A 16,283-nucleotide genomic window follows, 5' to 3' on the forward strand; every position below is an offset into this window, starting at 1 on the left:
GGTATCATCCACCACATCCTCACCTCCGGCCCTCCGCTCCACGCACGAGTGCGCAGGCTCCCGCCCGACAAGCTGCGGTTGGCTAAAGAGCAGTTCCAGCGCATGGAGGATATGGGTATTGTGTGGCGCTCCGACAGCACATGGGCTTCCTCACTCCATATGGTGCTTAAGTCGTCCAGTGGTTGGAGACCACATGGGGAATACTACAGACAGGCTACTGGCAGACAGGAAGCAAAGAGTAGGAGTAAACGGGTCCTTTTCACAATGGCAGGCAGTGACTAGTGAGGTACCACAAGGCTCAGTTCTGGGACCCCAGCTATTTACGATATATATTAACGATTTGGACGAGGGAATTGAATGCAACATCTCCAAGTTTGCGGATGACACGAAGCTGGGGGAAGTGTTAGCTGTGAGGAGGATGCTAGGAGGCTGCAAGGTGACTTGGATAGGCTGGGTGAGTGGGCAAATGCATGGCAGATGCAGTATAATGTGGATAAATGTGAGGTTATCCACTTTGGTGGCAAAAACAGGAAAGTAGATTATTATCTGAATGGTGGCCGATTAGGAAAGGGGGAGATGCAACGAGACCTGGGTGTCATGGTACACCAGTCATTAAAAGTAGGCATGCAGGTGCAGCAGGCAGTGAAGAAGGCAAATGGTATGTTAGCATTCATAGCAAAAGGATTTGAGTATAGGAGCAGGGAGGTTCTACTGCAGTTGTACAGGGTCTTGGTGAGACCACACCTGGAGTATTGCGTACAGTTTTGGTCTCCTAATCTGAGGAAAGACATTCTTGCCATAGAGGGAGTACAGAGAAGGTTCACCAGACTGATTCCTGGGATGTCAGGACTTTCATATGAAGAAAGACTGGATAGACTCGGCTTGTACTCGCTAGAATTTAGAAGATTGAGGGGGGATCTTATAGAAACTTACAAAATTCTTAAGGGGTTGGACAGGCTAGATACAGGAAGATTGTTCCCGATGTTGGGGAAGTCCAGAACAAGGGGTCACAGTTTAAGGATAAAGGGGAAATCTTTTAGGACCGAGATGAGGAAAACTTTTTTCACACAGAGTGGTGAATCTGTGGAATTCTCTCCCGCAGAAGGTAGTTGAGGCCAGTTCATTGGCTATATTTAAGAGGGAGTTAGATGTGGCCCTTGTGGCTAAAGGGATCAGGGGGTATGGAGAGAAGGCAGGTACAGTATACTGAGTTGGATGATCAGCCATGATCATATTGAATGGCGGTGCAGGCTCGAAGGGCCGATTGGCCTACTCCTGCACCTATTTTCTATGTTTCTATAACAACGCCACAACTGCCGACCGCTACCCAGTCCCGCACATCTAGGATTTCATGGCCCATTTAGACGGGGCTAAAAAGAATTCCAGTTGATTTGGTGCGTGGGAACCATCAGATCCCCATCCACCCTGAGGATGTGCCCAAGACTACCATCATTACGCCTTTTGGCCTGTTTGAGTAGTTGCAGATGTCGTTCGGCCTCACGAATGCCGCGCAATCCTTTCAGCGGCTAATGGACATGGTCGGCTGGGGGTTGGACTTTGTGTTCATCTACCTCGATGACATTCTGGTCGCCAGCTTCTCCCGCCAGGAGCACTGCGCGCACCTCCGGGTGCTGTACCAGCGCCTCAAGGACCATGGCCTTGCCATTAACCCCGCCAAATGCCAGTTCGGTCTCGACTCCATCTTTTTCCTTGGCCACTACATTACCCCACAAGGCGTTACTCCGCTCCCCGCCAAGGTGGATGCGATTCGGCAGTTTCCCCGGCCACACACCGTGAAAGGGCTCCAAGCGTTTGTGGGCATGATCAATTTCTATCAGTTTTGTGCCAGCAGCGGCCCGGATCATGCGACTTTTGTTCCAGTGTCTGGCAGGCAAGCAGCGGGACCTGGTGTGAGACGCACAGACCACGGCTGCTTTAGAAGGGGCCAAGGAGGCGGTCGTTAACACCACCATGCTCCTACACCCGCGGGCTACTACCCCGACCGCCCTCACTGTCGACGTTTCTGACACCGCCGTCGGGGGAGTCCTCGAACAATTTATTGATGGTCGCTGGCAGCTGCTCGCTTTTTAGCTGGTACCTGCGCCGCCCCACTGAAGGCACCTGGCAATTTTCTTCCAGCGGCTGGGGGGCAGCAGGAAGCCCCTTCGTCTGTGCTGGCGCACCGCCGTGAGAAAGTGGGTAGGCTGGCCCCTGTCCAAACCTTTTGCCACGGTGTGCCATCTGTCCTCAAGGACTGCCACTTTGTCTTCCTCCGGAGAGACTCGAACCGGACTTCGCTGCAACACCCTTATGAGGGCCCCTTCCGGGTGTTGCAACCCGCTTCACGACCTTTGTTGTGGATGTCAGGGGCCGTTTTGGTGGCCCACCTCAAGCCCGCCCACCTGGACGTCGACAGCCCGGTGTTGGTGGCCCAGCTCTATCGTAGAGGTCGTCCGCTGGAGATCCCGCTTTCGCCGGATGCACCTGTTGCACTCGTTCCTCCTGTCTCCACATGGTCTGGCCAGCTGTTTCAGACTCCCGCATTTATTTTAAATTTAATGCACCCTTGTATCCTTGCCCACCATTTTTTCTACTTCTTCTTCTTGCGTATGGCGTGCACAGCCTAAAGTTGTCGGACAAATTGTTCTATTTCATCTTATTTGATTGCGCACGCCAGGCTGATTGCATTCGTTGAAACAGGGAGGACCACGTGAAGGTTGCAATCTCCCATCCCATCTTTTCAACAAAATGCCTCTAATGCATGATTGTTTGAATGCAGTGAAACTAGATCATTGGACCAATTTCTACTGAAACATTTTTAAATTGCCTGAGATGTAGGACAGATAGAGCAGGAATAGATGTACTCTTATTGACAGTAGACAAAACGGCTGGAAAAACTCAGCGGGTGAGGCAGCATCTATGGAGCGAAGGAATAGGTGACGTTTTGGGTTGAGACCCTTCTTCAGACTGATGTCGGGGCGTGGCAGGAAAAAGAAAGAAAGAGGCAGAGACAGGAGGCTGTGGGAGAGCTGGGGAGGGAAAGCAGAAAACAAGGACTACCTGAAATTGGAGAAGTCAATGTTCATACCGCTGGGGTGTAAACTATCCCAGCAAAATATGAGGTGCTGTTCCTCCAATTTGCGGTGGGCCTCACTGGCAATGGGGGAGGCCCAGAACAGAATGGTCGGATTCGGAATGGGAGGGGGAGTTGAAGTGCTGAGCCACCGGGAGATCAGGTTGGTTAATGCGAACTGAGCGGAGGTATTAGGCGAAGCAATCGCAAAGCCTGTGCTTGGTATCACCAATGTAGAGCAGTTGACACCTGGAACAGCGGATGCAGTAGATAAGGTTGGAGGAGGTGCAGGTGAACTTCTGCCGCACCTGGAAAGACTATTTGGGTCCTTGGATGGAGTCGGGGGAGGTAAAGCGACAAGTGTAGCATTTCCTGTGGTTGCAAGGGAAAGTACCGGGGGAGGGGGTGGTTTGGGTGGGAAGGAACAAATTGACCAGGGAGTTACGGAGGGAACGGTCTCTGCGGAAAGCAGAAAGGGGAGATGAGAAGATGTGGCCAGGGGTGGGGTCCCGTTGGAGGTGGCGAAAATGTCGGAGGATTATATGTTGTAAGCGACGGCTGGTCGGGTGGAAGGTGAGGATGGCGGACTCTGTCCTTGCTACGAGTAGGGGGATAGGGAGTGAGAGCGGAGCTGCAGGATATAGAGACCCAGGTGAGAGCCTCATCTATAGTAGAAGATGGAAACCTGCGTTCCCTAAAGAATGAGGACATCTCCGATGCTCTGGTTTGGAACACCTCATCCTGGGTGCGGCGTAGACAGAGGAATTGGGAGTAGGGCACAGAGTCCTTACAGGAAGCAGGTTGGGAAGAAGTGTAGTCCAGATATCCATGGGAGACAGTGGGTTTGTAGTAGATGTTGGTCAGTAGTCTGTTACCTGCAATTGAGATGGTGAAGTCTAGAAACGGTAGGGAGATGTCGGAACTTAAACACCTCTTATCGACAGGATCAGTTTCTTATATAACCATAAAGCTTCTTTGGGAGTTATAAACATAAGCAGGAGTGTAAATTTCAGGAATGTCCTTCTGGATGGAGGCAGTTTGCACAAAACATAAATTTACCAGAAACCCATTTCAGGCTCATAACTTTTAAGATTCTGCATATTCCCATTTCTTTCCTCTAATTTTTCTGTAGCTTTGATATGGTCCAATATGTTTCATTACTTAATTATATGAAAGTGAAAGGATTGAATACAAAGAGTGCTAGAATTCTCGTCTTGAGTTAGTTGAAAAATTCATTGCGCCTGACTGACACACACAATTATTAACAACCCCGTGAGCATCTTGTGATAAAGGTGTTCTATGTCCTGCTGCTCCATTCTTGCTTCATGGAGACCACATCCCGCACTTAAATATTCCTGTGTTTTGTCTAATTTTTGGAATTGCACATTAACCGCCTATCAAATTAATCATAGAAGAGTGTTCGGTAATTAATAAATAAGTACTGTCCCATTTATAACAATTGTCAATAACTGCCAATTAATCTCATCTGGCCATAATTCAAGTATGGAGTCATGTTTTCTTTCAGACATTGAAAAGTTGGTTGTTACTTATTCTTCCATACCTGATTTAACGTGGAATTCATCCACTCTAATTCATCCTCTGACCAGCCCATGCTATTTCTCAATTTCAATCTCTTACCAGCTACGGACTGTCCATTATCCATTAGTGTTCCGGTTATCATTATGAGCTTATGTTTCTCCAAATTTGCACCTCAAAAAATGTTTAGGCTAAAAATTGAATGACACTCCAATGCCGTGAGATGTCCTCCTGCAGGAAATTTCCAGCCCATTATGGGAATTAATTACCTTAACAAAAGTTAGCTTAAACAGTTTAATAATGGTCAAACATTTAAAAGGAATCCCACGTCTTATTTTTATAGACACAATTATCCATAGCACAGAGAAGACAATATATACAGACAATAAACATTGCTTATTGGTAGTAAATGTAGCTTCATACAAAATATTAACTAAACAGGTAGAATACAATAATACTGTACAAAACTGATTTATTAATCCTGTATTTTAAATTGTAACTCATTAAATTGTAATTTTTACTTACACCATAAAACTGCAACAAGCTATATTAAAGAACCTTTTCTAAATTAGAGCTGTGCACATGTATGATCACATATCCTGCATATACTTTTGACTTCAACCTCACAAATGGTCAAATATCTTTTAACTATGAAAATTACGGACATTGCTCTGGAAAAGTATTTATAGTATGTTACCATGCATTAACATTGTCAATATAATTCTTTCTACTTTGATTTTAACTAAAAACAATGCATAGCAACTTGAGCAATAAGTGAAAAAATTATATGAAACAAATGTATGCAGAATATCCATGAACCATATATCATAATTTGAAAAAAGAACATTAGATGGTAGCTTCAGCTCCAACTTGATTTGCCACCATCTATTTTCCCGATTCATAAGAACTCTTGTAAATTGCTGCCTTGGATCAAAAATGAAAATCAATTCAATATTCCCCACTGCTTTGTGATCGTTGGATTTGCTTTGGCTCAAGCTGTGACTAAATACTTCGGCAAGTAGCTCACTTAATGTTATCTGCATAGATTTTTGAAATACTAATTTCTTGTGTCTTGTTTGTTTTTAGAATCTCTACACTTTTCCTTTGTGAGCTTTGGTATATCTTGTGAGTTTCCTCTTGGAGACTAGTCATATATATTTCCAATAATGGAGACTAGAACCTGTAATAGTGTCTGAGTGACTGAGTGATTTGTTAAACAGCAGTAGCCACTTAATGTTGTTGAATTAACCCATGACACTGTTCTCGGTCAACTTGGTGTGTCCACATTTTGAAACTGCGGCATTTATCAAAAGAGAAATATGGACTGTCAAATACTATAAAAAGAGATCTAGAAAAAAACCGGGGGTATTTTAAGAATTTAACACAAATATAAAAAGTCAAACCACAAGAGCAAATTTTAAATTGCTTACGTGGCTTTTGAACTATGAGATTATGCAAAACAATATTATGCAAAACAATGCACCAAGATATGAAAGCTTTTTGTACTGATTGTTTCATCGAGTGGAATAAATTCAGTCTGTCATTATTTTACTTCCAAGTCATTGTGAATCAAAGGAAGTATAACTACTTCTTTGAAGTCTGCAGAAGTCGTTCTGATTTTTTTTTACATTTTACAAATTGCATTTTATATGAAGTAATTCAATTTTGTATTTTCCATGCTGTTTTGATTAGGACTATCTGGATTGTGTAATGAATAGGAAGATAAACAAGTCATATTTAAATTGGTAAAAGTTTTTCCATTTACATACCATAACAAATTATGCTAAACCTCATGAGCATAAAGTTAAATGGCCATTCTTTGATTTATTTGAACAGTCCTAATCCATTAACTAACATTAAAGCAGATATATTGGAGATGCACTGAACCTTCTGGCACAAACACGGAAAAGCTGGGATAAAGAAAGTACTATAAATGTTGGTTGCTACATATATACTGGATTAACTATAATTCTTATAAAAAATATATAGCTTGTTTCCTGTTACAATTAAGGTAGTGAAGTACAGGTGGACCCAAATTGAGGGAAATGCAAGAATGGGATAACATAAAACTAGTGTGACTGGGTCATCAATGGTTGGCATGGACTCGGTGGACCGAAGGGCTTGTTTTCATGCTAAATCTTTTAATCAATCTTTTGATCATACTAGCAATTTTGAACTCTCAGGTTAGCACATTTTTAAAGGCCAGTAAACTCATTGTGAAAAGGTAAAAATACATTTGGAGTTATGTTATGTTCATAACAGAACATTTATCAGTGGTTACCTTTCTGCATCTAAAAACTACTGCCAACTTCCAGCAATTAAAACTATTTAGCAGCAGGAATCCAAAGGGATTCCAAAATAAAGCAGTATTAAATTCCAGAACCCCCCACACTGCAGACTCTAAGTCAATTGTTTTTAAGTTACATTATCTTTAATTTTCAGTGAGTTTTTTTTGCGAAAGCAGCAGATGTCTATGTTAACAACTGGCATGCATAACAACCGCTGCCGTTGGGTAGCTTGATTAATAACTGTGACAGAATTACTGTGGTTATACCAAGAAATTACGCAGCTAGTTTATGTGGTATCTATTGATGATTAATTTCCCTGCCTCGTAAAGCAATAATTTCCACCAGTACTTTTAAAGAGGTATCCATCTGTGCAACCATGGGACAGCAGTTCAGAATCTAAAATTATTTCAAAGATATCAAGGAAAGCTCATTCAGTCACAGCAAATACTAATACAATGTAATTCATGATGTTGAATATTTTACATGGTGAAAGTTGTTTTGATTAGTTTGCAATAAATGGTATATTTCTTTTAGCTGGGATCATTTGGGATCATATTGTCAGTCAGCACATCTGACATTGGTATCAATCACTCTGTATGCAACCTGTCATCTTTATTATTTTACCTTTTGCATCTATCTTAATTCTGAAATGAAATCTAATTAGCACAGGTGTCAGAGGTTATGGAGAGAAGGCAGGAAAATGAGGTTAGGAGGGAGAGATAGATCACCCATGATTGAATGGTGGAGTAGACTTGATGGGCTGAATGGCATAATGCTCCTAATTCCTATGAACTCATAACTAAGAATTATCTGTAACATTATTGTAAATGGTATTACCTATTCTTTCTGATGCATAGAAAAAGGATAAAGTAACATCTTGACTATTATTCGGAGAAGCAGATATGAAAGACGGTCAATTCTGGATAAGCATACAACTGCCATGTCAGATTGCAGTACAAACAACAAATTAAAACGTATTCTTCTGCTAACAGGCCAGATTTCAGTAGCAAGACTCCACATGCCATTGTATGAGCTGAAGCCAGAGGCTCATCGTTCCAAATGTTATACACTTTGTCTCAAAACCCCATCTTGTTTTTGAAAGAGAAATGATGCCATTTCAAGACACTAGAGAAACTCTCGGTGCAACATTACTGCACTAAACATCTGTGGAAATCCTCCTTAAATTAATTGTTCCTTTAAAAAGAATTCCAGTCATTTAAAATATTTTCTAACTGGAAAAAACAGACTTGTGCCATTGAGATCCTTGTAGAAAGCCTTGCTAGCTTTGATATTCCAGTTAAAATAACAGAAATGTCTCGGAGGAACACGTTCAAATTCAAAATATGACAGTTGGCCACATTTGGATGTAGATTTTCAAATAACTTGGATTTAGATTTTCTTGTCTAGATCGCAGGGTCCAGCTATTTCCCAGAACCCAGTTTGTTGTTCCCAAATGAGCCACTCTATAAACGGCCCAGTAGATAGATTTCTTGATTAGTACGGGTGTCAGAGGTTATGGGGAGAAGGCCGGAGAATGGGGTTAGGAGGGAAAGATTGATCAGCCATGATTGAATGGCGGAGTAGACTTGATGGGCCAAATGGCCTAATTCTGCTCCTATTCCTTATGATCTTATGAGTGATCACACTCCATTTCATAGGGAAAATTGCACGCCTTTAAATTTTTTTATAGTAAAATCCAAGTAAAGATCAATCTATTAATTAAAAAAAAAAAGTAGATTGAGTCCCAGGGAAATATGATGGACTTTCCCTGATATCTAATTTCCTTCAACAAACAAACCAAATTGTACTGAAAATTCTTCTGCTCTTTCACAGGTATTTCCAATTACCTTTCTTAAAATGCTGCTAGATTTTTCAATGTTGTTTCTTTTTTGAAAGTGAAGCGTCAGGTACTGATACCTGACAAATACACGCAGAATTAATTAATTAGTTGATTCCACTGGACGCTCCATAATAGTTTCAAATTTATTGTTCTTGTCTTCGACAGTAAAACCTGATAGGAACAAATCCTCAATCTGGGCCAGAAACTCTTCTGTGACTGCAGTATTCCACTGATTTTCCAATGTTTTCCTCATGGATTCAAGCAGCTACAGTGCAAGAGGATAAAAGTATTTTTATACTTTTTCATGTGATCGTTTCATACTTTACAATATAATTAATCCAATATTTTAGTGCATGTTCAATATTATGATAACAACTTTTAGCTTTACATCATCTTTAACAGTCATGAGCATCTCAAGACATAATTAAATAATATCCAACATTAATCCACTTAGTTGGATGTTGGGGAAGATGATCAAAACCTGGTGAAAGAAGGTTTGAAGGAGCATGTTAGAGGACAAAACACAGGCAGAGAAGTTAAGGGAGATAACTCTTGGTGCTTAAGTTAAAGTAGCAGTTGAAGGCACAGTCATCACTACAGGAATGATTAAATTCAAGAGGGCTATAGGAGGACAAAAGGTAGCTCTGAAATAATGGATCTGGAGGAAATTACAGAGACTGGGAAGGCTGATGTCAAGGATGAATTTAAAAATAGAATTTCTAACATCAAACAAAGCATCAGGAAAGATGGGCAGGTTTGGAGAATAAAGGGATGTTGAAGATGGGGCTGTTGTTAGCAAGGATGGAAGGGTCAAGGGATATGTTTTTGGGGAGAGATGTGACAACAACATGAAGTGTGGGAAAAGTGAGTGAAGAAAAATAATAATTTACATGAGGGGCTGAAAGGGAATGCGTATTCAGCAATTCTGATGAATAGATTCAAATTAGATAGAAGTGGGTTTTCCAAATGAATTCAGCCAAGATACACCATGAGAGAAAAATACAAATTTGGGAAAAGGATTTGGGAGGAGGGATGAACATAGGAAGAAACCAATTCTGATTAGGTACTAGGAGGCACATGGAGACCATGATGGTCCAGGCAGGGAAAGAAAAGGGAGGCAGAACCTAGTGGCAATGCTTAGGGGTAACATTATCATCCATTGACCAGGTTTCTATGAAAGCCGTGCTGTCAATGAATATCATACACATATGAATGACAAAGTAACAAATAATGCTGAATATAGATGGGAGGGTGGTATGAATGTGGAGAGGGGTAGTTGATAGTTGAATCGCCAGCAGAAAATAAAGTCTCCTGGCAGACTCATTTCCTCAGAACCCCAACTGAACAATTGATTGTTGGATGTCTTCATATTTTCCACAGCTGCATGGCAGATGATCCAAGGTCTCATGGGCGTGAAGTTAGTATAGTTTTATGTCTGTATTCATCATGGGGAACCTCTCCAGCCTTCTGGAATTAGCTAATACTCCATTCATCTCTTCTCATCATGTCAGCTAAACAGGCAGATACACATCTGTAGAGAGCAATTGTCGATTCTTTGGCCTTTATCATGAAATAAAATTGTGCAAAACTGCTCAATCTACTCGTTTTACTACTTTCAGGGAGCTATGGACTTGAAACTCCAAGATCCTTCTGTACATTAGTACTGTTAAAGAACCTACCATTAACTGTATACTTGACCCTTTCATTTGACCTCCCAAAGTGCCACAACTCACACTTGTATGGAATAAGCTCTATCTGCCATTTCTCCACCCATATCAGTAACTGATCATTATCCTGCTACAGCCTTGTGCTTATAAAGGAGATGCTGGTCAAGCTTGGATTGTTCTCTCTGGAGTATTGGAGACAGAGTGGAAACCTGCCAGAAGTACCTATATAAAATTATGAGGCATAAATAGGATAGACAGAATCTTTCTCCTAGGGTGGAATTGTCAATTACTAAGTGGCATAGCTTTAAGGTGAGATGGAAAAATTTAAAGGAGATATGCAGGGCAAGTATTTTTGCATAGAAAATGGCGAGTGCCTGCAACACATTGCTAATGGTAGTGTTGGATCAGATGTGATAGTGAATGGGCTTTTAGATAGGCAGGGAATGGATGGATATGAATGTCAGGGCAGGGAAGGGGCTTTTAGAATATGGAGGGATATGAATGTCAGGGCAGAAGCGATTAAATTTTGCATCCTGTTCGGCATTGACATCATGGGGTGAACATGTCTGTGCTGTACTGTTCTATGTTTCATATTAAATGTTTCTGACTATAGCAATGGTTAGTAAAGGAACATGTAAAATAGTTAAATTAAAATAGAATAGAATTAGTTTTTTTTAAATGCCTTATTAAAGACATACTTGCAGCACAAGGTTGGTATACTAAAATTTCAGACTGTTTTATCCCCATTTACACGATGGTATTATACATAAAAGGTTTTTATCATGTTTTTTTATTAATATACCTTTTGCAGACATGTCAAATTGGAATCTCTGTGAAACATTCGGAGCATTGGAACACTGCTGTTAAAAAGAGAAAAGCAAATATTCAGTCATAGATCATACTTAATCATTTCTAAAATGTTTTATTGCTTATTTGGTATACACTGATGTTAACATTGGGGAATTTCAAAAAATAATTGAAATGATTAAACCGATATTTCTGAAAGAGTAGCCAAAACATTATTGTTACTTTCATTTTTCACATGAATCAAGCAGCGGTGCATTTCCTGCACTGCCCCTCCCTGAGTAAAATGTTGTTGTACAGTCATCAACTTGTATAGCACTGAAACATACTCTTCAGCCCACCATGCCCATGCCACACATTGTACCTACACAATTCCCATTTACCTGACGTAGATCCATAGCCTTCGGAGCTTGACCATTCAATTATTAGAGCAAGTGCTTTTTAAATGTTGCAGGACCATGTATCTGCACCATTTCTTCAGGCCACATCTTCCTGACTCCAACCATCCTCTGGGTGGATAAAATACTTTCAGATTCCCTCTAAATCTCCAATCTTTTACTTTAAACCTTTGCCCTCATCTTAGACATCACCAGCTTGAGAAAACAGAATTTTACTAACTACCTTATCACCTCAATGGTCTATACCTCAATCCTTAGCCTCCACCACTGCAGGGAAAACAAATCCAAATTATTTATATAACTGAAATGTTCCTTCTCTTGTTAATCTTCTCTACACCCTTTCCTAGGCAGTTAGTACATCAACAATTTAGCTTCATGATGATATCTCTCTCACCAATGTTCATCCACCTTCCCACGTATCATCTTCATGCTTAAATACAGATCTATGATTGCCCACATCCAAAATGTTATGCTATCTGTGATCATTGGCCAAAGGTGTTAACGTACCCTGCTGTTTAGTCACTAGATATCAATCAGGAGAGGGTCCATGGATGATTACCCTCCATGTATGAGGAATATGAAGTCTGATTGTTAGAAAAAACATAGACTTTTTTTCTGATAAAGTATATACTAAGTATATCACTAAATATATACACTATGTATAGCATTTTGTTTTACTATCAATGGTAGTTTTTTGGGGTAGCTTTGCTGAAAAGAAATGGAAGATAAAAGGTCAAGATTAATGGCTGCCACAAGGACCCAAACCAAATGTTATACTTCCTCGGTGAGGCAAGCTGCCAGTATGATACATAATCTCAACAGGCAGCTTGTTAGTTATGAGGTTCTTTCAGCAGCTTAAAGGGAAGGTGCATTGTGCTACGGAAGCAAAAGAGTGGAGCTGCAGAAATATGTCTGCAGGAGTGTGTTTTGGCAGACCTTTACACATTTTGTTTATAGATTCTCAAGACAATACACGCACTCTTCCTGCAAGAGAAGCTAACCGATAACACATACAACCGACACTTGTGACATTAAGACCTTCCTCTTGTCAAAAAAGTCATTTTTTGATGGTGACTCTCAGTGTTGTTCTTGTAGCAGAGCAAGGTACAATATAGAACAATTAAAGAAGGGTCTCGACACGAAACGTCACCCATTCCTTCTCCCCAGCAATGCCACCTGTCCCACTAGACATAGGCATTTTGTGTCTATCTTCAGTTTAAACCAGCTTCTGCAGTTCCTTCCTACACATAAAATATATAGGACATGCTTTTTGGTCTTTACTGCAAGCAATCAGCTATTCCCAGGTAATTGAAACACGATTTAAGGACTCCAATCGTGTACTACTACAAGGTATCTAGTTGAGCCAATAATACCGCAACAGTAGAGCCTGCATTCTGAAACAAAAACAAATATTAAAATTATTAAGGGATTGGACACGCTAGAGGCAGGAAACACGTTCCCGATGTTGGGGTAGTCCAGAACCAGGGCCCACAGTTTAAGAATAAGGGGTAGGCCATTTAGAAAGGAGATGAGGAAAAACTTTTTCACCCTGAGAGTTGTGAATCTGTGGAATTCTCTGCCTTAGAAGGCAGTGGAGGCCAATTATCTGGATGCTTTCAAGAGAGAGTTAGATAGAGTTCTTAAAGATAGTGGAGACAAGGGATATGGGGAGAAGGCAGGAACGGGGTACTGATCGTGGATGATCAGCCATGATCACAGTGAATGGTGATGCTGGCTTGAAGGGACGAATGGCCAACTCCTGCACCTATTGTCTAATAGTCCATGGGTGAGGTGAATCATTCTGGTTCGCAGTGAATTAAATATTTAATAAGTAGGAGTTAACTTATTAAAATATTTAATTCACTACGAACCATTATGGAGCATTTTGTGGTATAAAGGTAAGGTATTTTGTAAAGCACTACAAATCTGTTTGGTTCCAAATTATATTAACATATTTCCCATCACTTTGCAGCTGTTTTCAACCTTGTGGAAAACATATGGCACACAACTTACAATATCTCAGTCACTCAGATTGTAAAATGTCCAAGTTCATTACTGTGCCTCAGGCTTACCCAACAACTACTATGTATTACTTTAATAAGGTACTGAGCACAGTAGATAACCATGTTCATTATGAACGTGACCATCATTATTGTGGGTGAGATGCTAAACATATATTTTCTATCTATCATCACTGTAAAGTATATAATACATGAAACAGAATGGAGGGGATGTAAAGTTCTAATGATGTTGTACAATCTGGTAATGACAAGGGGGACTAAAACCAAAAAACTCCAAATGTTGGGAATTTACTAACTCAATTTCCGCTTCCACAGATGCTGTCTGACTTGCTGAGTACCTCCAGCATTTTCCGTTTCTTATCCATGGATCTGTAATCTGCATCTCAAAGTTGCAAGAGAGGTTGATGCAGATAATAGATACATACTAGACATTACTAGACATTATCTCCCAACATTTTCTAGATTCTGGAATAGTCACAACAAACTGGAAAGTAGCAATTAACATCACCATTTAAAAGAGGAAGAATATAAATATTCTGTATTTTCAAAATTCATTTTCTGAGGTACGTCATACAAGGAATAAAAGGCATGGATTATCAAGGTTGGACATAATGTAATAAAACGGATTGAAGAACAGAAAACAACAAACAAATCTATTCGCAGGTCAGCAGAAAGTTGCTGGTCTGTGCCTCACTCATCAGTACTGGGACCTGAACTAATCATAACTCAAGTTAGATGAAATGACACAGTGCAACGTATCCACATTTGCTGGTGATACAAAGTTCGGTATGATATTGAGCTGTTCAGGAAGTGGAAAATGATAGACAGATTTAAGATAATGGGTATGTAGGAAGGAACTGCAGATGCTGGATTAAATTGAAGATAGACACAAAATGCTGGAGTAACTCAGCGGGTCTCAAGTCGCCTAACTGGGACAGGCCCATTAGGGAATCACTAAAAAAGGGGAACCGATCAAAATAGCTTGAGGTACTGGATTAGCCATGGTCTTCATGAATAGAAGAATGAGTTCAAGGAGATTGAACTCTTGGTATTCAACATGAATATTATCCATGCTGCTATTCACTGGCATAGTAACCCTGTACAGATCATTCATTTAGTGAACTGGTTTGCTGATGTAACCATTTTGTACACTGCTCTCTCCAGAGAAAATTACTAAGCTTTTATTGGTGGCAAGATTTACATTACATTAAGTGGCTTTCACTCCAACCGAGGTTGAGTGGTGCCATCTGCATTTTTGCTCAAGGGTTAGCTGGGCGGATGAGCAATCCTCTCCCAGCAAGAAATAAAGAACACAATACACAACAGAAATTAAACATAAAACATCCACCACAGTGGGACCAGCACTTCCCTCTATGATGGAAAGCACAAAAGTTCAGTCAGTCTTCCTCATTTTGTGGACCCATGGTCGGGGCACTGAACCCTCTGCAGTCGCCGCTACGGATGGCCAGATGTACAGGCCCTCTCGTCGGGATGATGGAAACCCCGAAGTCGGGAAGGATCAGAACACCCCGTGGCTTGGAATTCCCGAATCGGCCGCTTCCTACTGACGACCGAGGCTTCATGATGCCAAGTCCACAGGCTCAACAGTCGGGCCACCTCTTCAGGCGATCCTCAGCGAAGGTCGCACGTTGGTAAAGTCATGCCGCGCCCACGGCTAGAAGCTCCACAGACCGAGCTCCATGATGTTAGAGCAGGCCAACACTGGAGCTCCACGGTGTTGAAGTCCACGCTGTGCCTGCTGCTGAAGCTCTGGGTTGGTCTCCGGTCGGAAAGGCCGCACCAATCCAGTTGATAGGCCACGAGGGGAGTGAAAACGCGACACGGAGAAAAGTCGCATCTTCGCCGAGGTAGGTGACTGGTAACGGCTTCCCCCATTCCCCCGCCAGCACCTCTGGCATAAGACACACCGAGAGACACTAATACATACGTTAGGACACACTAAAAATAACAAAAAGTGGAAAGAAACACTCGAGCTGCTGGCAGGGCTGCCGCGCGTGGCGCCATCTTGAAAGGACAAGATTTAACCTTAGGAAAATGTTGCTTTATGTCATTGCTTGTCTTTGACAGATGAGAACAAAAATTAGCTCTCTAATTTTATCTCTCAAATGCTGTCTTTAGTTACAAACTTTGCACTTTGTAATCTATGACAGCACACCACATGATGGCTCCAGCAATGCCTCAAATAAACCATATGAAGCCTACCGCTCTTTCCAAATATATTTTCCTTTACTGTTACCCGAGGAGAGTATTGGATCAATGCACATTTAGTTTTAAAAGCAGATTTGTAATGCATAAAGCATGCAGAGTTTGTGATTTGTATGACCACAATCAAATAAACAATAATCTGACAATTAAATGTTTTAGATTTTGTTGATAATAAATCTATATTACTAAAAGTCTGATCTTGACCACATCCTGTTGTTCTGATATTGAATTTTTTTAAAACGCTGCCACTTACGGCTGTGATTTTTGGCCATCTTACTCAGACTGCGCAGGACAAGAGGATTTTTCCCATCAATGAAAAATAAGAGTTATTAGTGTTTATAAAATGTTGAGATTTTCTCTCCTGAAGGCCACGCCCCTTCCGGAGGGACTATAAAACTCGGAAGTGTTGAGTGCCTCAGTCAGTCTCTGC

At 41.2% G+C, this 16,283-nt stretch overlaps 1 protein-coding gene across 2 annotated transcripts in view; it reads right to left on the minus strand.

Moving 5' to 3' along the window:
* Window positions 1–4,889: 4,889 nt before the first annotated feature.
* The window catches only part of mysm1 (Myb like, SWIRM and MPN domains 1), a 70,687-nt gene continuing 59,293 nt past the window's right edge, over window positions 4,890–16,283 (minus strand). For both annotated transcript variants that reach the window (XM_033028517.1, XM_033028518.1), the window contains exons 19-20: window positions 11,207–11,264; window positions 4,890–9,002 (exon numbers count right to left, since the gene is read on the minus strand). In XM_033028517.1, the coding sequence (XP_032884408.1) occupies window positions 8,838–9,002; window positions 11,207–11,264 (223 nt within the window). In that variant the 3' untranslated portion in view covers window positions 4,890–8,837. The remainder of the gene's footprint in view (window positions 9,003–11,206; window positions 11,265–16,283) is intronic.

The sequence above is a fragment of the Amblyraja radiata genome, chromosome 10, assembly GCF_010909765.2.
Source record: "Amblyraja radiata isolate CabotCenter1 chromosome 10, sAmbRad1.1.pri, whole genome shotgun sequence".
Classification (NCBI taxonomy): Eukaryota; Metazoa; Chordata; class Chondrichthyes; order Rajiformes; family Rajidae; genus Amblyraja; species Amblyraja radiata.